Raw genomic sequence first — 27,957 nt, 5'->3', positions numbered from 1 at the left:
TGTGGGTAGAAGTGTCAGGGCAGCAGGGATAAGGTTTGGAGGAGATGGAGAAGCAGCCTCTGTCCCCCCCTTTACATGGGGGGCTCACTGCAGAGCACAATTTCCAGGTCCTTGCGGTACAGCTTCCCCGCCTCGGCCAAGGACATGACACTCTTTCTGTAGCTGGTGAGCTGTTGGATATTCATTTCCTAGGAGATATAGGGAGAGGGCAAGAGCAGGCTCAGAAGATGGCCCCACCGAACGAGCCCACCTGCACATTCCCAAACACACCCGCCTGAACCTTTCTCTCATCTCATCCCAGTGTAAGTGGCTTAGAGGGACACAAGACATGGGCTTTGGAGTCAGACAGACCTAGATTAAACTCCTCTCTCACTTCTGGCTGCATTGTTTGGGGAAAGCAGTCAACCTTTCTGAGACTCAGCTGCCTCCCCTGTAAAGTGGGTACACTGAGTACTCGCCTCATTGAGGTGCTATGATGGTTCGATGGGGAAGCAAACGTCAGCAAGAGCTAGCACAGCACCTGGCACAGAGCGAGCACGCCAAAACACAGTAGCTACTGCGCTGCGGTCATCTATGCATAACTTGTGTGTATTCCTCTACCTCACTGAGCCCCCCTTTACTCAAATGTAGGTCCCTGCAGGTGATGGAGAGAATGCCATGAAAGTTCCCTGGCCTCGTCTCCAGGTCTCCTGGTCCACACTTCCCCAAGCCTCACCCATTTAAACCGGGAATTCTAAATCTTGTCTCCTCCAGCAGCAAAACTCACCAGGCTACTCCTGTGTACTGGCTTACATAGTCTGCAGAGGCCGCTGAGACAGGTGGCCTGTGAAAATGTGCCCACAGTCTCATATAAAATGGAAGCCAGAATGAAACAGAATACCAACACCTGATATGCCTTCTGTCGGATATACGTTTTACAATAATGCTCTGGACACAAATAGGCAAATGGGTCTGAAATACAGCAAGTTCATCATCAACACTGGAAAATCACTTCTACAGCTTCTTTCCTTCCGTCCTTTGTCTCCTCTCTCGCGCTGCCCTTCTTTGTTCTCCTGTTTCCTCCTCTTCTTTTTTTTTCATATTGAAAACATTGGCAGATACATTTTTAAAAATACTTCCCCTTCTAGGCTGATGGGTCATTATCTCTGTTCTGCTAATGAGAAAACTGAGGTATAAAAACCAAGATACTCACTAACGTGTTGGACCAACTCATAGTCATAAATAGCCTTAGTTCCCTGAGCCTTGAAGTCGATCGAATTATTTTTCTGGCTCACCTGCCCTTGGTCACCTCTTCTTCAGTGCTCAAAGGTCTTTCATTTCATTGTTTTGGGACATCCCATCACATTACTGATTTCTGATTCTGTGCCACAGCCCAGCCCAAGGGCATTTGCAAGCATCTCTAGCTTTGGGGGGCATCTTCCCTCAAGTTGTGAAGCCCCTGGAAATGTCACCTAATTCATAACACTGGGGTATGCCTGACCTATTTGCCATTCAATTAGGAGCCAAGGAAGGGAACCCATTTATCAGCCCTGAGCTTAAGAAAACTCCCACAGAGAAGTGTGGCAGCGAGAGACTTAGCAGCATGGACGGAGAGCTGTTTACTTTCTATGTCTAGAAGTTATGCTTGAAACTGGGGAAGGCTTTAGTGTGTTGCTATGGCCTTAGGGGTGCTAAGAAATATTGAAGTTTGATCCCATCAGCCTGTTCCTCCAGGAGCCTCAAATGTTAATCTGCTCAGAAACCTTATCACAGTCCATGCAGGCACTATCAAAATGGATTGTGCATCTGCTATGTGTGTTTACCAAAAACGGCCTTTCCCTTCCCAATTCAGGTGCTGCTATTTATAGTCATGCAGTTCTCTCTACTGATTCATTCTCTCAATCCCCAGGTGCCAAATCTGAAGCTTGGTACAGGTGGAAGGCTTTCAGGTAAACAGCTTTATTAATATCCTGGTTCTCTAACTTTCAGAGTTGCTTCTGAACCCCGCCACCTGAATCTTTACTTTTGTTCCCTCTGCTGGAGTCAACCTATGGGTCTACCTGCATTGTCCTTTGTATTAACCAAGAAAGAGCTCGTCAGTTGATGAGGTCGCTCCGAGATTTATTGTGTGCCTTCCGAGTTTATCAACCTCATGTGTTAGGCAGGGCCTTCTGAAGACTAATTATGCCCCATTAATCCAAGTACAGTTAAAGGTATTTTCTATTATAGTGCCCAATATCCCTTGGACACATCAGGGTGCATACGTAATTTTCTCCTGGAATTTTCTGCCAGGAAAAAAGTTTGCTGAGTTCAAACACCTGATGGGTACATCCTTCTTCCTAGGACGTATTTGCTTCCTGATCATTTATCTTCTGTCTCTTTCAAAAAGCAATTGCTGGTAACATAAAAAATAAATTCAGGATGAAACAAATGAAGGATGATATTCAGGATAAAGATAGGGAGCAGAAAGCACTTGGAAAGAGAGACAGATAGACTCAGAGGCTGCAGTGAATTTTTTCCTGCAATTGAGCATTAAATTTAGCTCTTGCTTGGCAGCCAAGGCAGTTAAACAGCTCAAGGAATTATAGAGCTTTCATTGTCTAATTAAAGAAAGCAGCAAAGCCATTTGCTCAGTGAAAGCCATTTTCCAGGAGGTGAAGGAAGACAGCTGCAGAGCCTAGTCTCCTGGTTGCGGTTCCACCTGACCCCTACACCCCATCCAGTGCACCAAGGTGGGCTCACTAAGGGTCCCCTGAGGTATGCCCAAGATGCCACACCAGCAAAACAATGGCGTTGTCTGCTCAGCCTTTTCTTCCGGAGGAACCAATTCTTCTGCGGCTCCTTTCAGCCTCTTCCCCAGCTCCAGACTCTGCAGTTAATCTATTCCCAGCCCTCACCTCACACTGGCCCCTGCCCTCCAAAGTCTCTTTTTGTGTAGAAAAATCTTTCTTGTTGCATTTGGCTGACACTTGCACAAGCCAGGCCATGTAGAAGCTGCCATTGCCTCACAGCAACATCATTCCCAACAGCCGACAGATGGAAGTGACACAAGGGTCTATAGACAAACGGACGAGCAAACTGTGGGACACACACGCAATGCGATATTACTCGGCATGAAAAAGGAAGGAAATTCCGACACACGATGAACCTAAGGACATTAAGCTAAGTGAAATAAGCCAGCCATGCAAAGTTGTATGATTCCCCTTTATATAAGGACCCTGCAGTGGTCACATTTTTAGAGACAGAAAGGGAATGGCGGTTGCCAGGAGACGGGGCAGGGGGCATGGGGAGTTACTGGTTAATTGGGACAGTTTCAGTTCTGCAGGATGAAAAGAGTTCTGGAATGGAAGGTGGGGATGGTTGCCTGACATTATGAATGTATTTAATGCCACTGAATTGTACGCTTAAAAATGGTTAAGATGGTGAACTTTATGTGACATGTATTTTACCACAATGAAATTGAGAAAAAACATCAATCAACCAGAAATAAACAAACACCTGCCATTGCCTTGCTAAGGCAGACCAGAGGGGAGCAAAACGCAGCCCCAGGCCTCTCTCTCCACCTCTCCTGCAGCAGCCGCCCCCTCCCCTGGGGACGCCGTCCAGGCCTCTGGGCCATGGCTCACCTTCTTGTTTTTCTCATACAGATCCTTCAAAAGGGCATCCAGCTCATTCTCATCAATGTAGCCACTTCCGTCCTGGTGAGGAGCAGAGAGTGAACCCACAGCCCTAAATCCTGGGCCCCAGCTACCCTGACCTCTCCCCTTGCCCACTCCAGGGAGCTCTCAGGGTCTAGCCTCCCCATTACTCTGTGCACAGGAGGTGTTCAGACCGTGTAATGACAGAATAATGTGTCTTTACCAGTCAACGCAGGGATGGGCAGTACAGTGCAAACTTCTGGTAGCCTTTCACGGTGGGTTTTTGCATTTGCATTAAAAATATAAATGAGGTTCAAGGAGCATTTAGTGAATTCCCTGAGTCCACAGGCTATTTAAAGTTTACCTCCAACCCTTTGGTTATAAAGGAGACCATTAGAATCACACAGGCAGGGGACAGCTAAGGGAGGGCGGCTGTAGTGCAACATTATGACCTGGCACCACACAGGACTGAATGTCTCCTCCCTTTGGCCCCCAATGACATAAGCACAGCCTTGCTCTGAGCACAGGCCTCTTCCACCAACTGTTCTCTGCTGCACGTTGAAGAGACCGAAACCTTGGGCTCCTGAGCCCACGGATCGAGAATGACATTTGTCTTCTCACACAGTGGAAGATGCTGCAGGAAGAAACCATGTGGCCTGAGCTGGCCCTCTAGAAACTCATCTCTCCCTAAGGACGAAGTTGAACCATTCTGGTGGGGCTGCCAGGGGACGGGCCTTCTGCTCTTCCATCCCACGCCACGCTCCCACTCACCTTGTCGTAAAACGTGAAGATGGCATTGAACTCCTCTGAGGTCAGCTTCATGCCCTGTAGGGACCGAGGTGTTAGAGAAAGAAGCAAAAGCCCTAGAGAGTGTGTATGTGAGACTGTGTGTATGTGAGTGAGTGAGTGTGCACTTGAGTGTGTATATTGAGTGTGTGTGCATGAGTGGTCAAGAGTGTGTGAGCGTGAGTGTGAGACTGTGTGTGTGTGTGTGACAGTGTGAGTGCACATGTGAGTGTGAGCGTATTGTGAGTGTGCATATGCATGTGTGAGTGTGCATGAGAGTGTGCGTGTGTGCACATGCATGTATGTGACTGTGTGCATGTCAGTGTGCGTATGTGCATATGTGTGACTGTGTGCGAGTGTGCATGTGTGTGTGAGAGTGCATGTGTGTGTGCACGTGGTGGACTGGGGTAAGTGGGTGGAAGGGCGGAGCTCAGAGAGGTGAGGGGAGGGGAGGAAGCCAAGAAAAGCACTGCGGCGCCTTTACCTGAAACTTAAGCAGGAAGTTTTCCTGTACAGGCAAGAGTCTGCGAAGAAAATGGTGGAGCAGAGATTAGGAGACAGAGCCCAGGCAAGAACAACTTGGCTTGTGGGGTGCAGAGGCAGCGTGTCTAGTTATACAGACAATCTCAGCACTCAGTAACCAGGAGTTAGTGGAAAGTTCAAAAAAAGGGAGACAAACGTTCACAGTTCTAGCTAGCTCTGTCTTGAGCTCCTTGACACCCAAACCTGCCACTTTCCCACAGGCTGATCTCAGAGGTGGGGACAGTAGCACAGGAATGACATGCAGAAGTCGTGCTAAAAGCGTTGCTGGGGGTGAGGGCAGGTGCTTACCGGGACATCTCCGAGAGGCCCAACTTGCCATCCCCATTCAAGTCAAACATCCGTAGCTGTTGGGGGCAGAAAGAGGTGCCTGGGTTAGTTGCTTTGACCTTCTCTTACGTGGGCACTGACCTGACCTCTACTGGAGAGGAGAGGAAGGAGGATGGGTGGAGCGTGCTAATTCCTCTTCTGAGGTCACCTGGAGGCCAGGGACCAACAGGATCTAAATCAGTCACTGGGGAGACAGCAGGGACTCAGTTACTGCTCCACTCTCCACTTCTCAGGGACGGGGCAGCAAAGGCCCAGCAGGCCAGCTCCAAAGACCCACCCCTCCAACATCATGCTCTCCTGGAGCTGCAGCTGTTGCCATGGAGACAGATGCTTCCCAGTCTCACACTGCCCAGGAGTCAGCTCAGTGGGGACCTCAGAGCCAGGGTGTGGGGACATGGACTGGCATCCCTTTTTGCCAGCTGCCGCCAAGAGTCATTCCACTTGGGCCCGAGGAGTCAGCAGACAAAAGACCCTGCACACCAGAATCCCAGCTCCCTTGGGGATGAAGCCCTGCACCCCTGGGGACAGGGTCGCTCCCATACACTCACTATGGTTTGGGTGTACTCCTGGAGCTTGGCTTCATCATATGGCCGGTTCGCCTTCTTCAGCAGGTCTGAGAGGAATCCCTGGAATACAAAAGGCCTCTTCAGAGCTCCCAACTGATGGATTTACTTGTTCATTCATTCAGTCAGTCAATGTCATTTGCTGAGCTCTACCAGTTGTACAGCTTATATTCCTCATAATTCCACAAGCCCTTAACACTTGTGGAGTGACTGTGAAGGCCCCTGGATGTGACTTTGCCCCACAGAGTGGGTGGTAGAGACTGGCTCTGCAGTCCACAGGGCTAGAGGAATTTGGGGGTGGAATTTGCTGTGGCCCTACAGCTCATGTCACCAATTTCACACGGCTTCTCGGAATCAGTCCAACAATCCAGGGCCCACCTTGAGTCTTCCCATGCAGGCCACAAGGCCCTGCTCCTCATCTAGCGTCCCCTCCCTCCCCAGGTTCCCTAAGCCCACTGCCACTCTGGCCTTGGTCTCATTCTCCACACCCTCCCCTCTACCCCCCTCCCCAAAGCCCACCCTACCTTGAGCTCGTTGGCTTCGATGTAGCCACTTCTGTCTGTGTCATACTTCCGCCAAGCCTGCAAGGGGAATGTCAGCCTACTTGCAAAGACACATCAAAATCTACACTCCGCCCTTCCATTTCCCTTTAATGTGCCAGGCTGGGTCTTGTTATTTAAGACTATTAGTTAGAGTGGGAGGGGAACATGGAGATGGGATGGCCCTGTCCCTTCAATGTCACAGGGGAGGAAATAAGGGAAGGTATCTTGGTCAAGGTCACACGGTCCCTTCAATGTCACGTGGAAGAAATAAGCGAGGGTGTCTTGGTCAAGGTCATACAGACAGGAAGGCCTGCTTGGGCAAGGCCTCCCTACTCTAACTTGATGCGGACCTAGGGCCTTTTTTGGATTCTGTTGTCATCAGAGTTGATGGTTTCCAAGGTACCAACCAAGTGGCTTCTACCAGGGCTAGAACAAGGATCTGGAGGATCTGATTTTTTGCTATGGGTATATGGGATGTCCTTTTACTGCTCTAGAAGTTTTTCATACTCTAGGTGGGGGCTGAGGGCAAGGGGAAGAGCCCTCTGGGGTGGGAAGCAACAGGCTTGGGTTACTCTCCACTGTACTCCCTCCTCCAACCCTCCATCACAATGCACATGGCCACCACGTCTGACAGTGGAGCAGGATTGGTGTGTAGGCAGCTTTTTAGGCACCCCACCCCTTTTTCTTTTTAAGGAAACCACCCATCTCCCACTCTCAATCTGTATGGTCCAAGGGAGGTTGATCCCATCTCTGGAGGTAGGCATGTGATCTCCACTTGGCCAACCTGATCCCTCCCTGGGTCCCATCCCACACTGGTTCTGGGCTCCAATCTGAGTTCCAATTATATGGTACATGTACTGGATCATTGGAGGAACCAGGGCATAGCCTGCTGACTACAGCCTCTGGTGGTCTTTATCTCTTTGATAAAGAGAAGCCGAGTTTGAGCAGATGACATGAGTCTGATCACCTTCTTCTTCTCTGTTCTGAGCAGAAGCAGACATTACACAGGAGAAACAAGAAAAAACAGTTGTGGTTTTAAGATGTTCACAAATTCTTCACCTCCCTTTCAAAGGAGGAACCTAATTCCTGCTCTGAATGTGAGCTGGATGTGGTGGCACACTTCTAATGAGTAGAATATGGCAGATACGACAGTGTGTGACTTCTGAGCCTAGGTCATACAAGGTATCGCAGTTTCCTTCTTGCTCTCTCTCACCTGCAGTGTCATCAGGATACTCAAGCAGCCCCACGGAAAGGCCCATGTGGTAAGCAGCAGAGCCTTCCTGCCAACAGCCATGTGTGGGAGCCATCTTGGAAGTGTTGTGTCTTCCAGCCCCAGTCAAGATTTCAAATGAACGCGGCCAGGCTGCCGTCTTGGCCATGATCTCGTGAGAGACGCTGAGCCAGAACCACCCAGCTAAGCGGTTCCCAAACTCCTGACCGTAGAAACTGTGAGATAAATGTTGCTTTAGGTTGCTAAACCGGGGTGGGGGAGCCATAATGTGTTACACAGACATATACTAACACAATAGCCCTGAGAAAATGTGGTCCTGTATAGAACTGCTCTGAAACCCCAGCCTTTTACCCGAGCCATCTGGTGGAGATGAGGGAACGCCACAGGAGGGGAGGCGGCAGGGGGTGCTGCCCGTATCTGTGGCAAAGAGGCACAGAAAATACTGTTCCCCTAAATCTTTGAACTATTTTGATGCCTCCTACTTGTTAGATTTTTCCTTTAAGTTTTGTTCCCCTGACTTCTTTCCTTCTCCCCCAGCTCCAAACTGCACACCTAAATACCAGCAACACTTGGTTTTCTGAGAGTCAGCAAGCATTAATCTTTTTCCTAAATTTTATCTCCTTCCTCCCCGACCTCTCTATGTTATGTGCACCTTTTATCATCAGGAATGTTAGAATTTATGGATATTTTAGGGTCTTTCTTTCATGCCCGCAAATAAAGTTGTATAATTTTCATGGTAGATTAGTGCCAGGACTCAGGAAATTTGGTCCTAATATTTTTAAATTATAAGACATGAGCAAATTCCAGCAAAAGGGTAGACATACTACAGACAGCTTGGGTAGATGGGATTTGATTAGAAGTGTTCTTTTCTCTGGAGGAAAAAATGCCTTGGGTTCTATCAAAATATTCCTTCCTGTGCCCAGTAAGCCACCCTTGAAAAGCTACTAAGATATATGTGCAGGTTTCCAAATATGACTTCACCAACCACCTGCATGTATTTAGTGCTTTAGAATTTAGTTGATCTAAGTCAAGTCTTGACTAAGAGGCAGATATTCCCCAAGTTGCCTGAAAGGGGGATAACCTGAAGGATCCCCAGTCCTTGCACAGAACTTTTTTCTGTTCTCAGAGTCCCTCCCTGAGTGACCATGACCGTGCCAGCAGGTCCTCCCTCCCAGACCCCACCCTCACCTCGTGCTAGCCCTGGGCTCTCACACTTGACGTCTTTCCTCTGCAGCACTTTGTGCCCTTCATCAGTGGGTCCTCATTTTCTTTTCATTCAAGGAAAAGAGTTCAAGAGACCTGGGCTTTTGAAATCTTAAAGAAATCCTGAGGTGCCACTAAAATTAGAAGTTAAAATGTTGTACTGAGCAGTGGGATGGGAGCTACCTGAGAGCACAGGACTTTCAGGGACTATTTTATATTTCTGGCTCATAAAAATGGAACAAAAGGTCAAGTCCAGCAGGGGATGGTACTGCAGGAGGGTGGAGTCCCGGGAAACTTGGGAAGGGGTGTTTGCTCTGAAGGTATGCTGGGGCTAAGGAAAAGGGCATATAAGAACATGGAATCATGTCAACCACACACACACAGAGAAAGTGCTAGTGATCTTGAGAGAGAGAGAGAGAGGGGTGCTCTTTGCTCCTCTTCAAGCATCTCTGCCCCCTGTAAACTATCATCGTGCCTGTTTCCAGACCAGAGGCAGAACAGAGGCCAGTCTTTGGCTGCCTCCCTATCAGGAAAGGCATAATGTTCCCTTTGCTACAGACAGAAAAATGTACCCTCACAAAAGTAGCACCTTGACAAGTTAGAAGTATATGCAGGACTTTTTCTTCCAGAAAGGCAAGAGTAGAGCTAAACAGAATCCAGAATGTCAGTGACTAGCTTATGGAATCCTTGCCATCTTGAAAAAACTGTAGAAAATCCTTTAAAGCACCATAAAATTAAATCCGTATCTGATGCGTAGGCAAGCTGCCAATTAAAAAATGACTTCTGCCCTGAGAGTTGGTTCTTTCTAACCGGCTTTCTATCCCTGGGGGGAACTCACTGCCATGTGGGTTTGCGGGCTGGCTCTTCAGTCGTTTTAGGCAGTGAATCATGGAGAGGGGATTACTGGTGGCTGGAAATGGACTTAACCTGGTGAATGTCAATGAGAGTCATGCTAAAGGTCAGTCACATTTCTCAGAGCAGGCAGCTTGTGTGATGGGCAGGGGTTGAGTCTCATTCTGAGGGACGCATACACTAACTAGGTGCAGAGCCCCAGAAAAGTAGCAAGAAATAATCGGTAGTCTGATGGACATCAGGATTAGTCATGTACCTTGTTGAACCATATGGAATTTTCAAGTTTTGAAGGTAAAAATGTTTAAGTATCAACAGTTTCATATGATTCAGTGTAGACTGAATATTACTCAAAAGACACTTGAGTTTGGATGTCGTATTTCATATGAGGGTCTCAAGGAATTTCTATTGCAAAGAGAGCAATGCTCATTTTAAAGGGAAGACACCGATGCCCAGACCAGTCAAAGATCAAACCTGGAAGATTCTGGAATCTGGAATTCTCACTAGGCTTTATCAGCTCTAGAATGGTACATGAGTCCATCCTTCCCAAGCGTGCTCCTTGGAACTGTCACTTCAAGAGACACTAATGCTATTGAGTGGTGGGACATCCTGGAGCCAAACTGAGTGAAACAGGTTTCTTTACTGCAGGGTTTCTCGGAGCCTGTTACATGCAAATGTCCACAACAAGTCCCCAAAGGGGAGATGCATGTGCAGGGCATTTCCCAAACATGCTCAACCCAAGCTTGCTTCTCATCTTATTCCCCACACATTAACATGCACACACATCACCTGGGGATCTTGTCAAACTGTGGATTCTGATTCAGTGGGCCAGGGAGTCTGCCTTTCTAATAAGCACCCAGGTGATACTGATGCTGCTGGTCCATGGACCACACTTTGAGTAGCAGAGCTCTAAGGGGCTTAGCACCTCCCAGGGGCCATTCCCAGGCATTAGGGTGGGTTGGCTCTGAACATGGGAGGAAGGCAGGTCCCAAAGGGCAGACAGATGGCAGCCACTCAGCCTCACCTCCATGAACTCAGCGCTGGAGCCCACGTGCTGCCTGAAGCACAGAAGGAAGTTCTCTTCCGTTGGCAGGATCTGCGCCAGCTGTGGGGAGACAGAGAATGACACCACAATTAGGGAGGGACCTGACAGAGAGCACAGCAGACTTTCCTGTAGGAAAGATAGAAAACAGCCAGTAGGGAAGCCACCTTTTGCTCCATTTTGCTCCTTTCCTTGAGAATAGGGGCTGGTAGCCCTTCAAAGGGAAAGAAAGATGTTCTGAGATGTGCGTCTGGGTCACCCCAACCCTTAGGTATGAGCAGCGGGAGGGAAAGTGGTGCTACTTTAAAATGCAAGCACCTAGACTCAAAAAGTACTTAATAGATGATTCCACGTACATAAAATTCTAAAACAATGCAAACTCATCTAAGTAGACGGGCAGTTGCTGGGGCGAGGTGGCCTACACCAGGCGAGAGGAACATTTTAGGGGGGATAAAAATGCTGTATCTTGATTGTGTTGGGGATTTTATGGCCTAAAATCTAAACTCACAGAATTTCACACTTTAAATGGGTGCAGGTTATTGTATATAAGTTAATACCTCCGATAATTCCATTTTTTAAGAATGCACGTACCCTCGAGTACCATGTACATATTGCCTATGGCAGCTTTCGTGCTACAGTGGCAGAGTAGAAGAGTTGTGACAGAGACCGGATGGCCCACAAACCCTAAAACATTTACCATCATCTGTATTTTTACAGAAGAAGGCTGCCAACCCCTGCTTCAAGCCCACGAATCAGGATTTTCTGAGATTTGCAGCACAGGCATCTATAGTAGCTCGTCTCAGTGCTTCACCCAGAACCTCTGTAAGGAGGCTGGGACGCCGTCCCTCAGCTGCTGCCAAGGCTCAATGGTAACATCTCATCGCTGCCCCCTGCAGGACAACTACCCTTGGCCAAACTGGAGCTGCCCCACTGGGGAAGGTCCACCTGGAGGGGGGCAGCCTGCATCCAATGATTAACAAGGGGGTACAAAAGGCCACAGCACCCACATGCCTCAAGGTGGGACCAACTCTGGTGCACAACCCACTCTCCAGAGCTGCCCATGAGCTCAGGCCAAGGCCCGGCTCCAGCTGAGACCATGACCTTGCTTAACTCCCTCCTCTGACCTTTGCTGCTGCCCTCTCTTCCCTTCTGTGGAGAGTTCTCCCTGAATAAATCACATCCTCAGGCTTTGCTTCTAGGGCACCAGAGGGGCAGCATCACAACCAACATACCCCAGAGGAGCTGTGCCCTCGTTCATGTGCCACCATCATCATTCTTGAGCCCTTGACTGTGGGTCACAAACTGATTGCTAAGATGTTTGGTATGCATATGTATATGTGTATGCATGGGTGTATGTGTGTGTGTGTGTGCATATATGAATGTATGTATGTATACATAAGTACATATATCTTACGTGTTCTGTAGAAATTATATGTTTGTATATGTAAATTACCTACATCAATTATGTATGTATAAATTATATATATGAATTTAAAATAATTTTACCTTTGGATGCTTTTAGGTGGGGCATGAATTCTCCTGTTCACCAGTCCTCACGCTCCCTACTGTCTTAAGCTGGGCTTAGCACACATTTACAATACCCGTTGGACTCTGAGGACATTAAGGTCTCCACCCTGGTCTCAGGCCATTGTTTGTTGTTTCCTCTTTCCTTGGGTGATATACAGAAAAAGCCCCACCAGTTCTGTTTGATCAGCCCAAATGCTGGAAGTGGGGGAGCGTTAAGGCCACCACCTCATTTAGATCCCTAGAAGGACGCTTGTGCATGGGAGAGGCCCGGGGGATGAATGACCCTTCCCACATAGCTCTTAACCAGCACCACAGGACATACCTCTGCCATCTCGATTTTCCCATCTGAGTTCTTATCATACTTCTGCATGAATTCCTTCATCTTCTCCCCAAAGTTGTCACTCTTCGACATCTGTGGAAGGACAAAAGATCAAGGACCTCAGTGCAGCAGCGTCGGGAATCATTTTGTGTCCCAGATACAGGAGCATGGAACCAGGTTGAGCCAGTGCATGCAGAGCTCAGGGTTGCATCCTTTTCTTTTTCAACATCCCTCTAAATCAAGCTCTCTCTTCTTCAAGGCTCAGTAGCATAATATTCAAAGGAAAACAGCACAGGTGGGTCTGCTCTGTACCATGCAATTAAACATTCCCCTCTGCCTTTGAGATGGATTAAGCCACAACTCTCTCGCACAGTCTGGATTTATTCCCATCACTCAGATGTGAGAACTGAGGTTCCAACATTTTGCTGAGGCAGCTTTAATAGAACCCAGCTTAATCCGGTGCCCCCAAATAGGTTCTAAGTACTCCACCATAGCAAGGTGGATTGCTCATTTTCTTCTTTAAAGACTAACTGGCAATTCCACAATATTTTTCACTCTAATTTTACACCAAGAAGAAAGTGAGGAGGTCATCATATAGCTGAGGGGTAATTTAAGTAGTCCATTCAATTATTTAGACTTCTAGAAAGACAAAGAACTTTAAAAGTTCCTTTAGCCCATTGCTACCTAACTTAAATATAAGGATCTTTTGAAGTTCTCAAACTTCCCTTAGTTTGGGATGCAGATCATTAATTATTTATATAGGGAGCTCTTCCTATTCCCCAATCAGTGATGAACCCACCTTGGGCAGCTGATGGCTCTGCCTCACTTACCTGATGGCTTCCGGATGGGGTATGTGCTTCCTAGGATCAGGCCTAGGGAAATTCTAAAAATCCTAAGAGTCTTTTCTGAATCCCTTCTATTGCTTTTTACCTTTGGAACTGGTCTCAATCTGCCAATATTTATTTATTTGTATGTACAAAGGTGCCTAGTATGATCCCAGACGTTTATCACAAATGTGGCCATCCTACTTAAGGTTTATGGTGGCCCCTAAGAGGTCAGCAGCCTCTCCATCTTACAGACAAATGGTGTCCAGGATGAAGTGACTTCTCCAAGGTCACCCAGTTAGTATGGACAGAATTTGAACACATGGTCACTGCTCCTAAGACCAATATCCTTTCTACCCATATAACAGCTGCTCTGAGAACCAGTCCTGGATGATATCAGTTGGCATTGTCGACAGACTAAAAATCCCCCTGATGCCATCTGAGGAAGGGAATGACTAAGGGAAGAATTTTAGATTTGAAGAACTTCATAAAACCACAGTCCTGGCCTAGCCCATGATCCCAGAATCATTGCTGAAGCCCATGCTGTGATCCAGGCTCCATTACGCTGGTAGTGAGGCTTGATGGGGGAACCGCGGATGGACCACCCATGAATCCCCTCCAGCCCTCTCAAGCCCATCCCTTGACCCTGTTCTCACTGAGGTGCTCTGCCCAGCTTCTAACGGGGAGCTCAGAGGTGGACTTCTCCCTCATCCCCCAACTATTGCCCAAAGTTACTAATAAGCAGTGATTGGCCAACAGACATGCAGCCAGGGGAGTAGAGAGCGCTCCAAAAGACCCAAGGCAGCTAGTGGGAGGGAGATATTCCTGAACCTGACACAGGAATCACAACAGACTAGCTCCAATGGCTTTAGCTTTTCAATATTTCAAACACCTCCCCCAAAAGGCTTAAGTAAATTGAGGGGTGCCAGGTTGACACCGAGGGAAGCAACATTCCTGCAAGTAAGGGGCTGGGACATGATCTGCCTGTGACTTTGGGTAGGTTCAGAAAGTGGTGACACTCTACAAGTGAGGCCAGCCAGTATAAAGGTTCAGAGCAATCCTCAGTTTCCCCCTAGGTCCTTGCCGAGGATCCCAGCCTTTGTTGGTCTAGAACAGTGGTTCTCCAAAGAAGACTCTGTCCCCCGTACCCCACCCAGGGGACATTTGGCAATGTCTGGAGACATTTCTGATTGTCACAGCTTGAAGAAGGGTGCTACTAGAATCTCAGGTAGATCCAGGGATGCTGCTAATTTTCCTGCAATGCACGGGACAGCCCCCACCACAAAGAAGCTTTTGGTTCCAAATGTCAACAGTGCCGAGGCTGAGAAACTCTGGTCTAGAATAAAGGAACTTTGACGCCTCTAGGCATCTAATCTGAGTCACGAACCCTCTGAGCATCTCAGGGAAGCTGTGGACTCTGTCTCTGGGAAAAAGCAACATTTATACACACACACACAGACACAAAGCTTTGCAGTTTGGGGAGGTTCGTCAACCCCTCATGCCGATTCTTGAACATCCCTCAATTCCAGACACCCAAGGATATTGAGATAAGATACTCCTAAGGAGTATTCTAATTTTTTTTTTTTATCCTTACAAATGAAAGACAAACTCTAGGTGTCAAGGCCAGAGCTATCAGGCCTGCTGATGGGATGTATAACTTCGGACAGACAAAGCACCAAGCCATAGATCAGGGTGACAGAAAATTCCAAACAATGGGAGAGGGGACTGGGCTTACCATGCCAGAGCCTTTTCTTGCCTTCTCCAGCTCTTGAAAAAAGTTTTCTAGCTCTTTACCTTCAATATATCCATTTCCTGTAAAGATAGAGGAAAAAACAAAACAAAACCCCTCAGAGCTAAACAGTAAGACTAACAGGGGGTTGGGTAGGGTGGAAAATTGGGGGCTTCATGGAGAACTTCTCCCCACTGGCCGCAGCAGGTGTGTAGGGCAACAGCATTGGGGATGTGGGTCCTGCCTCAGCGCATCTGCACCTAGAGATCCAAGGTTAGTGACAGCATGTCCTTGGGATGTACATTTGGCAGTTGGAGAACACTGTGAGGAACTAGCACGTGGCAGAGTGGCAGAGGGGATCAGAAGCTGGGAGATGCGGTGTCTGTCCCTTCCATCCAGGCGAGCACAGGTGCGGAGGTCTGACAGGAGACAGGTTATCAGCATCAAGGTTTGTGAGCAGGTGGCAGGCCCCGGTCAGATCTTGAGTCCCTGGGGTTTGGAAGGTATACTGTGTTGAAGAGTGCTCCCCCAGAATCTATGTCCATCTGGAACCTCAGAACGTGACCTTATTTGGAAATAGTGTCTTTGCAGATGTAATTAGTTGGGATGAGGTCACGCTGGATTGGGGTGGGCCCTAAATCCAATGACCAGCATCCTTCTACAAAGGCCATGTGAAAACAGACACAGGGTAGATGGTCATGTAAAGACACAGGCAGAGTGATGTGTCTACAAACCAAGGAATGCCTGGGATTTCTGGCAACCACTAGAAATGTGGGGAGAGACACAAAACCTCAGAGCCTCTAGCAGGAACCAACCCTGCTGACACCTTCATTTTGTACTTCTAGCCTCCAGAACTGTAAGAGTATAAATTTCTGTTGTGTTAAGTCAGCCAGTTTGTGGTTATTTAATCCATCTCATCTGCAAAAGGGGTTATAATAAATGGGATTTTGTATGTAAGCCTGTCACACATCCATTACGGGCACACCCTAAATGTCATTATTTTTTGTATTCAATTACCAGAACGTATGCATAAGATGGGAATGGATCTGAGGAAAAACTGCAATGACCAGAACCAGTTATCAGGGTCGTAGCCTGGCTTGCCAGAAGATCACATGAGTAGTGAGAGGTCCTTTAGATTCTCACTCCTTAAGCCTGGATGGCCTAGACACCAAGGCTGAGCTGAGTCCATGGCCAAGGTCACCGGTCTGTGCTGCAATAGGGAGGAGGCATTTGCATGTGGAAAATCAGACAGGGCTAAGGCCTTGCTTCCCAGCTTTGCTGCAGACTGGACTCTCCTAGGGATCTTTAAAAACTATGGATGTCTGGCTCCCATCTCCAGACATTCTGACGTACTTGATTGGGGTATAAACCAAGCATCATGATTTTCGTTTAAAGTTCCCCAGGCAATTTTCTTATGCAGCAAAGTTTGGAAACCACTGGCCTAAAGTCAATTTCCAAATCTGATCTAATGCAGTTAAGAAAGATTCCCATAGGGGAGATTCAACCTGAACAGAAAGTGGGGTGGTAGGGCAAGTGGAATTACAAACTTAACAAAGAAGATAAAAAAGCAGCATTAACACTTGCCTCTGCAGGTGGGGGTGGGACGTTCTTCCCAGCCTTTCCTCCTAGTGCCTCCTGAGAATTTAAATTTCAAATAAATAACCTTAAAGGCACCCTCTAGTGGAGATACCACAATAAATACTGTATAGAGAGACTCACATGAGATAAGTTATGCATTTTGGTCTGTAGGGAAAGATGTGATTGTAATGGCGGGGGAGCAAGACTTGAGTTCCCCTTTATCCTAGGATGGGGTGGTCATCTTTCTTCTGGGATGTTCTGCAAAGTTTCTTGGGGGAGTTGGAATTTCAGGAGCATGCGGGGACCAGTGGCACCACCGAGGCCATGGAGTTGGGGAAGGACGGAGCAAGGACTAGGAGAAAGGCTTTCTAGGCAGAAAGGCAGCCTTCTAGTCAATGATGCTCTGAGTTGGAGGAACGAGTAATTTTTCTCTCCCTGGTCTTTCCCTGCAGTGATCTGGCTATTTTCTCATTGCTTAGGTGCATTTTCCTCCTGACCGAGAAGGCAAAGTCACATCCTTCTCCTCAGAGACTTTGTAGAGTCAGATGGAGAGGTGGAGAGCTGAGCTCAGCTCTGGGTCTATCTGCAGCTTCCAGAAGCCTGAGGCTGGGGTAGGAGGTGGGGGGCTTGCAGCCAGCACCATGAGCATGCATGTGAGTCAACGAAGCAGAGGCCACAGGGGCTGGGTCCCGAGCCAGCTGGGCAGACACGTGAGTGAGCACGTGTCCGTTTCATGAGTGTATTAGGGGGTGGCTGAAAGAAACTCGCAGGGCTCCGTCCAACATTATGGCATGATAGGTTTCCAAGAGCAGCCTTCACTCGGCTCTGAACAGAGCCCCTCACCACCACCCATCTGCTGGGCCCCTGCTTTGCACAGAGCCCTTAACCCTCTGCCATTTCTTCTCCGGCCACTTCACCTATTGTTTAGGGGGTTGGCAGCCTTACTGGCCCATCTTGTTGAGGCACCAACACCTGCTTCTTCTCTTCCTTCTATCATACCCAGGCTATGGGATGTCACCTCCCTGAACCTCAGTTTCTTCACCTATAAAATGGGTATAATGATAGTGCCTTTCTCATATGGCTGCCATGAAGACTAAATGAGATTGTAATACACATAAAGCGTTGGTTTATAGCAAGGCTCAGGAACGTCAGCGGTCATTACCATCGTGGCTGGTGTTTCAGATGCTGCCTAGGCTGGAAGCACCATAACCATGCTGCTTGCTTCAGGCTGGGAAGATCTGGGGACAGAGAGGGAGGTCAAAGCAGGCTAGGCCAGCGCTGAGCCCGGCCCTGCCGAGCAATCTGCACTGAAAGAAGAAAAGCAGAAAAGCACAGACCCGCAGGAGCCACCTTTTCTTTGGGGTTTTTCTGGGACTTACAAAGAATAAGTATTTATTTTTACTCCATCTTGTTCTAGAAAAGTTTGAAGATGGTTTAACAACCTCAAGAAACTCAATCAGCCAGTGCCTCACCCAGCAGGAAACTTCTGAACGTCAATAACTCCCTTACAGATAGAACGTCTTTCTGTTATTTTTCAAAGGACGTTTGCCCTCTTTCTTTCCTTCCGCAGATAATTTGAGGCCTCTCCATGTGTACGGCCTGCGTGGGTTGCCGTGACAACGTACAGGAGGTAGCCCCTGCCTTCCAGGTGGTCACAATCCTTTCAGACACACAGGATCATGACAGGGCAGAGAAGAAACCTTTCCTGGTGACAGAAGAAGCTGAGGCACAGAGACAATAAGCACCTTGCTCAGGATCACACAGTGAGGCAGGACTGAAGTGTCCTGATTCCTGATCCAGGCTTCATTCATTCATTCATTCATCCATTCACTCAACGTTCACTGAGCACCTATTTTGTGTGGCTGTGTGCCAGGCACTGGGGGTGCAAAGCCAAGCTGGACAAGGTCCTGCTGTCACAGGGCTCATGTTCTAACGGGTGGGGGTGGGACAGGGACAGACTGGCGGCAAGCAGGGAGCATCAAGTGCAGTCAACGAACAATGATGAGACAGATGACAGATCCAGGGCTACCAGGACAGGATGGGCAAGAAAAGCCTCTCTGAGAAGCCCCAGCCACTGGGGACAGGGAAGAGACAGGGAGGATTGACATTAGGGGTGGGGGGGGGGAGGAGGAGCTGGAACGTGGTGCTGTAGAAAGAAGCCCCTCATTTTGAGCAGCAGGAGATTCCCAGAGCCTGGACAATCCCCTCTGGCCACGCTAGGAATTCCACCACCACTTCCCTCCGTGCCCCAATGAAGGGACAGAAATGTGGGTCCACACAACAAGGTTTTAGTTTTTGAACTGAACAAGGGTTCCACGCTGTGCTCGGTGCTTGGGGAGCTGCAACCAGGTTTTAGAAATGGGCCTATTCCCCAAGAGCGTTTGATGGTCTGCTGGGCTGAGGCAGCCGGGCAAGCAGGGAAGGCAGAGGGGAGGAGCAGAGACAGACAGACAGACAGGCAGGGGCTGCGGGCGCAGAAGGGCGTTCGCCACAATTGCGAGAAAAGGCCTTCGCTGCTCCCATGCATCTCCCAGGAGACTGGGGTAGAGGATGGGTTGGCCGACATCCTTCGAGGGAGGACTTCAACCGTGGACAAATGGTCTTCTTTTCCTATGCTCCTCTTACAGGGGGGCGGGGTGACTGGTCACCAAGCAAGTCTCACGTGGATGGGCATTGATAAGGATGTGGTTACCATAGCAACCATCACTCCTAACCTCCTTATCAAACCACATCCTGTGAACATTATGGGGAGGGGGGTGAAGTGAGAGCCAGGGATCCCGCAGCCTTCCTTAGTCTACTCTTGCTATCATTCTTTGCCACCACCGTGCCTCAGTTTCCCCAAATTTAAAGTGAGACAACACTTCTTTACCGTTAATCTGACCACAGACATGTGGAAAGCCTTGACTGAGGGATGCACCACCCCACAGTGGAAAGAGACCTGCTTGCCTCTCCCTGAGGTTTGTATGTACAGACTTTCAGAGTTGAACAGGTAAAGGTACCTGAGAAAGAGGTATAATTTTACCACCAGCTCTATGACTGTCCATGTGATATTGAGCAAGTCAGTCTCTCTGAGCCTCAGTTTCTTTATCTCTAAAATGGGTACAACTATTTATGCCTATAGCTATGTATGCCCTCTCTACTTTACAGTTACTGTGAGAGCCATACAAGGTAATGTTGTGAAAGCACTCTGGAAAATGTAACATCCCACATAAATGCAAGGCATCATTTTTCTACTCCCTCCTCTTAAGGTCCTCTGAATTTATCCATGGCTGGAAACCTTCATCCTGATGAGCTCCAGCACTACTGTCTTCTTTAGAGGACTGGGTCTCAGCCCAGGCTGTGTGCTAGAATCACCTGGGAAGCTTTTACAACAACAAATTGTCTGGGCCCCACCCCCAGAGTTTCTGTCTTAATTGATGGGGTGGGGATGTTTGCACAGCTTTCCAGATGATTCTAAGGTGCCGTCAATGTTAAGAACTGCTTCAGAGCAGCACATCTCGAACTTCAAGATGCAGAAAAACACCTGGGGATTTTATTAAAATGAAGATTCTGATCCAGTAGGTTTGGGGTACAAGGGCCTTCTGTTCAAAGTGGGGTCTGTGGACCAGCAGCATCAGGATTACCTGGGAACCTGTTAAAAATGCAGATTCCCAAGCCTACCCTGGACCTACAGAATCTAATTCTCTGGGGCTGGGACCCAGCAGCCTGTGTTATCACACAGTCCAGGTGATTCTTTGACATGTGCAGTTCAGGAAGCACCAGCTCAAACCTGTGTTTCTCCAATTGTGGTCTGCACCGGCAGCCTCAGTATCCCTTGGGAGCTTGTTAGAAATGCAAATTCTCAGGCTCCACCCAGGACCTGCTGACTCTGTCTCTGGGGGTGGGGCCCAGAGATCTGTTTTTTAACAAGCCCTCCAGGACCCTCAAGTTTGAGAACCACTGGGCTAGATGCGGTGTCCACTCCCTTCCAGCTCACCAGTCTGTGTAGGGCTCCACGCTGCATAGCGTAGGGAGGTCGAAAGGGAAATTACGCAGTTTTGTACCAGAAAGTGTCCACGAAGCCCGGCCACCTGTCTTTCTGTCTAAAGTCATCAAAAGGCACATAGTCCTCTAACCTCCAGCCTGAGCACCCTCTGGGACAGTCAAATCCCAAATCGGCTTCCCCTGGCTCGCCTCGATGTTAATACAACTTTGCACTGTGCACTCTATTTACAAAGAGTTTTCCACTTACCACCTCATCTGCACGTCTCTGCCCTGTAAACAAGTGGGTGTTATCAGCCCCATGTTAGAGAAGAAGAATTTGAGGGGGAAGGAGATTCGGTCCCACAGCTAACAGAGATCCTGGGCTCACCTGGTTTCCTTTTATTCATCCAGACACAACCTCTGTCCATATCTGCATTTGTCTTGGTTTTTCTGTTACACACACACAGACATGTACATGCTCACACACACCCTTCTCCTGGCGGCTCCTGGGAAAAAAGAATAAGCTTCAGAGCGAAGAGCTACTGAGGGACTATTTGGACACTTGAATTTCTATCTGTGTTTCTGAGCTGCAGTGCTTCTGGAAAGTGGCTCTGGAGCTGGGCTGGGTCCCCTGAACCTGTGGACATCTGGCAGTCAAACATTGGGCTGAGTCCCAGGTGTGGGGAGGCCAGAAGGACGGGGCAGATTGAGCGAGAGAGGAGGTAGCAGAGAGCCAAAGAGGAGGCGGAGAGGCCGAAGCCCGAGGCCCCAGCTGGGATGGCTGGAGGCAGAGGGGGCCGCGTGACGCAACCAGCCCCCGGGAGAGCCGCCAGCCGGCCAGCGCCCCAGACGCGCTGTTCCTCCGGAGCCGCGTGCCTGCTCTATTAATTCCGGCTCCCTAGGTCCTGGAATCGATTGCCCCAGGGGTCTTCTTAGCCCTGGAAACCTCCCCAGGGCTCAGCTAGTAAAAGCGCTGAAGTCTGGAGGGGGAATAAACAAGATGATCGGGGTAGGGACGCCTGGATCGGTTGGGCGGGTGGTGTTCCAGGCAAGGCAGGCTCAAGTGTCTTGTTTGTGAAAACATGTCCTCTTGGCTGCCTCCCCCAGGGGACCCTGGCTCTTCACAGACCCAGCTGCCTCCCTCTGGCTGGTGCAATTACAGTCTGAGAGGCAAGGTGATGGGGCAGGAGATCCCACCGAGGGCACTCAGTGCAGGGCTGGCACGGTGTGGACACTCCACGCCAAAGGGCACTGTGAGTGCAGTGGGGGGAGGCAAGGGGACTTACTGGCCAGGGCTGCCCCCGGTGGGCAGGAGGCTGCTCCCAAAGAGCCGCAAGGCCTGGCATCAAGCCCGATGGAGATATACCCGGACCCTACAGAGACTTGCGGACAGCGGTAAAAGACACTCTCTTCAGACAACTTTAACCTTGGTTCCCAGTTCCAGACCCACCAACTTTAATGGGCCAAGAACCAATAAATAGTTTTTTTTTTATAAATCCTATGATTATCTGATGAATAGCATGATTATACTGCATTGTAAGTGTGGTAATATTTATGTAACTACTTAATATATACAATATATCTTGTAATCCAGTCTTGGCATGTCTTTCGTTTTAGTATTCCAAGAGCCCTCATTCGGTGTTCTGATGCCCTGGGCCCTCCCCTGCCCCCCAGAGGTGCTGCTGTGCTGGCTTCCCTTCCCTCCCCCAACCAGGGACAAAATATTAGCAGTGACCAGAGCTCTGGGAGAGCCCGCCAGGGCATTCAGTTCTGGCCATTGCTCCTCAGGGGCGTGTGGGTTTGGGTGATGCTTCTGTTAGGGCCATTGGGTTTAGGAAGAGGAGGAGGAGAGACTGGGCAGAGCCTTCTGCAGTCCTTTGTGGTCCTTCTCGTCACTAGTTTTCAATGCCCTCGAGTGCTGGGGACCTCAGAGGCCCGAACAGATAAGGAACAAGACTCAGTCCTTGTGAGAGGCTTGGAGAAACCCCTGCCTCATCAGGGCCTTTTGGAGATGGACAAAGCCCAGAAGAGTCTGGGCAGATTCTCACACCTGGAGACACGCATGTGGTTTTCTTTGGGGGCAGGGAGAGGTGTCCATAAAATATTGCTTTCTTATATATTTACTGTTTTGCTGACTACACAAGGAACAAATGCTCTTGTAAAATTTTCAGACACTGCAGAAATTAGAAAGTAACAAAAATTCCCTTGAATTTTACCTCACCCACTCTTCAGAGAGACCCACTATTGTTTGGTTGTATTCTTCCAAATATTCTCCAACGTACATATGTCATTAACAATAAAAGTGGGCCTATACTGTAATAGTGTTGTGCTACGGTTTTAAAGGACATCTTAATTATATATCTTGAACATTTTTCCATGTCAGTACAAAAGCTCCATCTCACTCTCACTGGTTGCATAATATTCTATTATAGAGATGACTGTGATTTATTTTTCTAGTGAAGTTTCTAGCATTTCCCTCCAAATTTTCAGTATTCCAAAGAACTCTGTAACAGGCCCTCCCATTCATATAACTTTTTGCACATGTAGGACAGATTCATTTGACCATGTAGAATAGATTCTTGGGAGTGAGTGGGATTCCTTACTCGGTCTCATGAACATCTGCTTGCCTCTGGGAGACAGGCCATCTCACCCCTATTCTCTTAGCTGCTTCTGAGCCACAACCTCGCTCCTCGCGGATCGTCAGCAGAATGGGGTCCCGGTGGCTCGTGTGGTCAGAACCACGCAGGGAGGGCAGTGTGAACTCTGAGCTGGGCACCCTCCTCCCAGATCTTGTGGGGTAAGAAAGTTCCTCGCCAAGAAGTAACTAGGAAGCAACAGAGCAATGGACTCGCACATGTAAGGGTCACTCAGAGCATGGAGGTGACAGGCGGAAGAGCCCCTGACGCCACTTGGGTCATAGGATGGGCTGAGCTGCCTTTGAGAGCTGACATCTGAACCCTCCCAAATGCATGACCTTGGCTGACCACAGAGGAGTCGGTGGAGTGGGACAGGGGACGAGGAGATGGCATTCCTGTTCACCCCCACTGCATGTGATCTTGTGAAAATAATTTTGCCTCTTTGAGTCCCAGTTTCCCACTCTCCAAACACATGCTCCTTCCTTTCTCCACCACCAGGCTAGTGATAATTTTGAAAATAAGTTTTTGGGCAGAGGCGCTAGGAGAATGTCTCCTCCTGTTTCAGGACAGGCTGAGTTAAGAGTCAGAGCGCCCTACCCCAACCCCCATCCCCTCTCTCCTTGGGACCCAGCTTCCTCCTGAGGTCTCCTTGTCTTTGTTTACTATGAAAGTCCAGAAAGGGTGGGGAGGTGTCTCCCCGCCTCTCATGGCTGGGAATAATTGGGCTCCAGTGAGCTCACTCCAGGGGCCCAGCAAGCTTCAAAGCAGAGTGCTCCCAGAGGTCTTTAAGGTTGTGGGCAGCGGGGGACTCTCAGAGTCGGGAAGAATCCCCAAGTTGAAAACAGAAACCAGAATTGGTAGGAGAGAGGCCCAGATCGGGGGCGGGAGCACCTCAGGTGGGGAGAGGTGGGGCTCACCTGCAGCCTGTGGGGATTCAGCAGGAGAGGGCCAGGCAAGGAGGAAGGTCAGAAGGGAGGTGGCCCAAAGCCTGTTTCTGGATCCTTCAGTGGAATTCCAATTTGGCTGTCTACGTATTTTCCTAAATGACCTCTTTCATTTCTGGCATTTCAATCCTTTTTGCCTTCCTTCTCTGCTTGGTCCATGGTCTCTCCTTGGGACTCCCCTGAGGCTGTGACCCGGAGAGGGCAATGGCTGTGGGAGGCTCTAAGACTCTGGGGTCTAGCTATAGCCCAGCTAGGCTGCAGCCAAGCCAAGAACCCCTTTCTGGGATAAAAAGAACTGCCCATCACCTCTAAGGCTGGGTTGGGGGCTTTTCTGTGGACTAATGGGAGAGAGACTTGTGCCTATCGTCATGGAAAAAAACCCTCTTCCAACCCAAGCAGGTGTCCAGAAACCAGAGTGGGGGAATGAGTGCTGGCCAGGAACCAGCCCCCCTCCACTAACTTGCTACATGACGTGGGACAAGTCCCCCCTCCACCCCTGCCATGTCTGTTTCCTTACCTGCACAAGGGGACTCTGCCCAGCAGGACTCAAGAAGGTGCAATTGTGTTTTGAAAAGTACAATGTCTCAGATACATGTAAGGATTGGCATGATTATTGACAGAGCTATTGTCCCCATGAGAATGAGGGAAAGTAGAATCGTGGAGTCCTCTGTTTATAGCTGACTCATCTAGCAGGAGGCCAGTGGTATAACCTTGGCTGCTTGGTAACTTTCCTTAAATCATGCAAGTCTCTGGTGCAGATAAACTGGAAGGAGCATCCTTACAGAGTGTGCGTGTCATCTGGAAAACTAAGAGGCTGCAATCCTATTACAGCCCTTTCCACCAAAGGAGTTCTATGGCACGAACCGGGGATTGGAAATACAACCCCTCCTTAGCCCCATTTTACAGATTTGATGATCTACCCACCTCCTTCAGTAATTCACAGGTAGATCATGGTCCTAACCCAGGTTTTCAGATGCCCAGACCTCTGCTCCTCCAGCTTTCTCATTTGTCTCCAAGGAAGCAAAACTTCACCCATTAGCATCCCCAGACATTAACCCCTGCCTCCCCACAGTACGCTGGGCAGAAGATCTTTGTCTGGCCACCTCCACACCCACCGAGGTAAGGAAGGGAGGAGGGAAGAATGGAGGAGCCAGCACCTGATACTCCCTGTTTCCTATTCCCCTTCCTCTCAATCCCAGGATAAACACCCCGAGCCACCACCCTGCCAATGGGTCTGGGATGCCAGAACATTTTGGATACCCACCTTTAACCAGGACCTTGGAGAGGGAAATCTGATCACTTATTTTTTGGAACAATGGAGGAAAAGTCCCTGGTGATATCAGAAGCCTGTAAAGGGGGACCTCCCTTTATGCCTGAGTCAGACCACCTTAGACACTTGGAATCCCAGCACTGGGAGCTAACTCCATAGGTCATTCATCTGGCCCTGGCTTTTTGGGTAAATCAATGTCAAGACCTCACAGAGCCGAGGGTTGGTCACTGAGGCCTTAAAGATTGTGCCCCCCTCCCCACCTGCCCAGAGATGGAGTCGCCATAAGCACCCATAAGAGAACAGGTCAGGGGCTGGAACCCCAACCCTGCCCCCCCACACCCACTACTGCTGTGGTTGGAAACCCCTAGGCCCGGGGGGGGGGGGGGGGGGGGGCGGGGACGGAAAATGGACGGAGGGAGACAGGGGGATGTTCAGGGCCCCAAATGCCACTCTCCACTCTTGCTCCCGGCCAACCAGGCTAGGGAGCCAAGGGTTTCCCTTCAGGATCCTCCAGCTTGCCCCAGCCGCCAGAATGAGGACGGGGCTAACCTGGCATTCAAAGCGAGGGGAACAGGAGGGAAGAAATGAGTGGGCTTCTGAGACCTGTGGCTGCAGCCGCTGAAGGCAGGAAGTTATCTTGAAGGGAAAGGTGGGGAAGATGGCAAAGGACCCATGGGAAGCCTTTCCAGCCCAGGCCTGCGCTCTGGGAAAGATCCAACTTGCCCAGAATGAGGTTGCAAAAACAGGTGGGCTCTGTGTCGTCTGTGTCAGGGAATAAAAGTTACTGACAGTTGTCACCAGAGAGCTGGATGTCTCCCAAACTCGAGACCCCGACCTCAGCAGGCGCTGAGACCAGAACACCCCCTGGGGGCAAACGGACACCTGCCCGCATCGAGCAATGCCCCCTGCCCCTCCACCGCAGGTCCCCTGGGGGCCAATGGGCACTGAAGTTGGGAGCTTTACTGACCGTCTGCGTCAAAGTGCTTCCAGATCTCCAGGAACTGGGACGCCGTCAGCTCGGCCAGATGCAGGTAAGGGGGCTGCTGCTGCGGGCCAGCCATGGCGAGCGGCTCGGAGACCTCAGGCAGCACAGCGCTGTCGCTCGGCGCCGGCTGGCCTCTGGCACTCGCGCGGCTACTGCGCGCCACGCGGCGTTTATATACAGTCCGGAGGCTGCGCCGCGCCTGGCCGCCAGCAGGGGGCGCGCGGGCTCCGGGAATCGGGCTGGGGCGCGGCGCGGCGGGGGCGGCCGGGAGCCGGGCTGGGCAGGGCTCGCGCGGGGCCCGCACGTCTGCGCCCAGAGCCCTCCGGGGACATCGGAGGCTTTGGGGCGACAATGGGAGCGAGGCTGCCCCTGCCTCCCTTCTCTCTCTGACCGTCTTGAGTACGGCCACCACTTATTGCTCGCGGCAGCAGCCGTAATAACAGTAGTAACAAGAACACCAATGGTGACGGTAACGTGACTTTGACAAGTACTTGGCACTCGGACTTCGGAGCTCACCAGGTCTCTCTCGTGCCTCCTCTCACCAGACCCTGTCACAGCAGGAAGAGCAGGGACCACTTCTCGGATGATGGACTTGAGACTTAAAGTGATGGAATGACCTGCCCTGCAAATGAGGGGCAGAGCTCGAGTTTGAATCCAGCCCTCCTTCCAGCTCCACGCGGCCCTCCGTGGGGCCCCGTCCTGCAGGGAAGCCAAGAGTTCTCGAGGCTTTGCTGGAGGGCAGCTGGAATCAGCACCGCCCAGGGAGGAGTCAGCTGGGAGTGCACGAGGGGCTGCCACGGTCTCCTGGGGTCTCGGTGTGTTCCTCGCCTGGCACCTGCCTCACCCTGGACACGCGCTGAGGTCTTTTAGGCATGTGGCCAAGGGGTGGCAGAACCACATCCTCCCATTCCAGGTCTTAATCACGCCCACCTAGGGACGTGGTGGGAATTTGCCTACTCTAGTGGGCAGGGAATGTCCAACTCTGACCTCGGGATGTTCTCAGCTGGTCTCAGAGAAAATAGAAACAGCTACTGAGAGCACGTACCAACGACAGTAGACAGGACTCCCCGAGCAGGGGACTGGGCTCCCTCCCCATTTTCTCTGGTGGTCTGAGACCTGGGGGTCTGTGCTGGCCTTGTGGACACCTTACCCCTGAGTGACAGCATCATGTCTCCTTTCTCCCCTCTCCGGCCACAGCCACGGCCATGGCCATAGACGGACTGAGACGTGAACTGGTGCTCATTAACATGTGCTAATGAGTGTTAGCTGAACTGCTTTCCAAGCGGAGAGTGAAAGCGAAGGAGGTAAGTGAGAATCAAAAAGAGGTCGCTAGGGGAGAGGGGGAACCAGCAGGAGACAGAGAGGGGAAGGCTGTCCCTTAGGGGGAGGGGTGAGCCCAGAGTGAGCCTGGAAGGAGCAATACCGAGTGCAGGTTCCAAAACCACTTGTTTTTGCCCAGGGCAAATGTGTTTAGCAGGA

General features: G+C 49.9%; 1 protein-coding gene across 2 annotated transcripts; it reads right to left on the bottom strand.

Moving 5' to 3' along the window:
- Positions 1–71: 71 nt before the first annotated feature.
- CALB2 (calbindin 2) lies at positions 72–26,554 on the bottom strand. Of its 2 annotated transcripts, XM_063112677.1 has the most exons (11): positions 26,461–26,554; positions 15,109–15,185; positions 12,553–12,642; positions 10,686–10,766; positions 6,361–6,417; positions 5,822–5,899; positions 5,235–5,290; positions 4,888–4,927; positions 4,389–4,442; positions 3,606–3,677; positions 72–188 (listed from the first exon to the last, which is right to left on the bottom strand). In XM_063112677.1, the coding sequence occupies exons 1-11, from the start codon at positions 26,552–26,554 to the stop codon at positions 72–74; spliced, it is 816 nt and encodes a 271-aa protein (XP_062968747.1). The 2 variants fall into 2 exon arrangements, with proteins under 2 accessions (XP_062968747.1, XP_062968748.1); XM_063112678.1 differs by lacking the exons at positions 72–188; positions 4,389–4,442; positions 4,888–4,927 and having other exon boundaries at positions 3,632–3,677.
- Between the last annotated feature and the right edge of the window lie 1,403 nt (positions 26,555–27,957).

Source organism: Cynocephalus volans, chromosome 10 (genome assembly GCF_027409185.1).
Source record: "Cynocephalus volans isolate mCynVol1 chromosome 10, mCynVol1.pri, whole genome shotgun sequence".
NCBI classification, from domain to species: Eukaryota; Metazoa; Chordata; class Mammalia; order Dermoptera; family Cynocephalidae; genus Cynocephalus; species Cynocephalus volans.
Note: the sequence above shows the minus strand (reverse complement) of the source record. Positions and strands in the feature narration are given on the sequence as shown.

Excerpts from the sequence above, each read along its gene's own strand:
- CALB2 (XM_063112677.1), bottom strand. The coding sequence starts at position 26,554 with ATGGCTGGCCCGCAGCAGCAGCCCCCTTACCTGCATCTGGCCGAGCTG. Across the intron at positions 15,186-26,460 it reads GAAGCACTTTGACGCAGACG|GAAATGGATATATTGAAGGT; the intron begins GTCAGTAAAGCT and ends CTATCTTTACAG. Across the intron at positions 6,418-10,685 it reads CCAGCGCTGAGTTCATGGAG|GCTTGGCGGAAGTATGACAC; the intron begins GTGAGGCTGAGT and ends TTCCCCTTGCAG.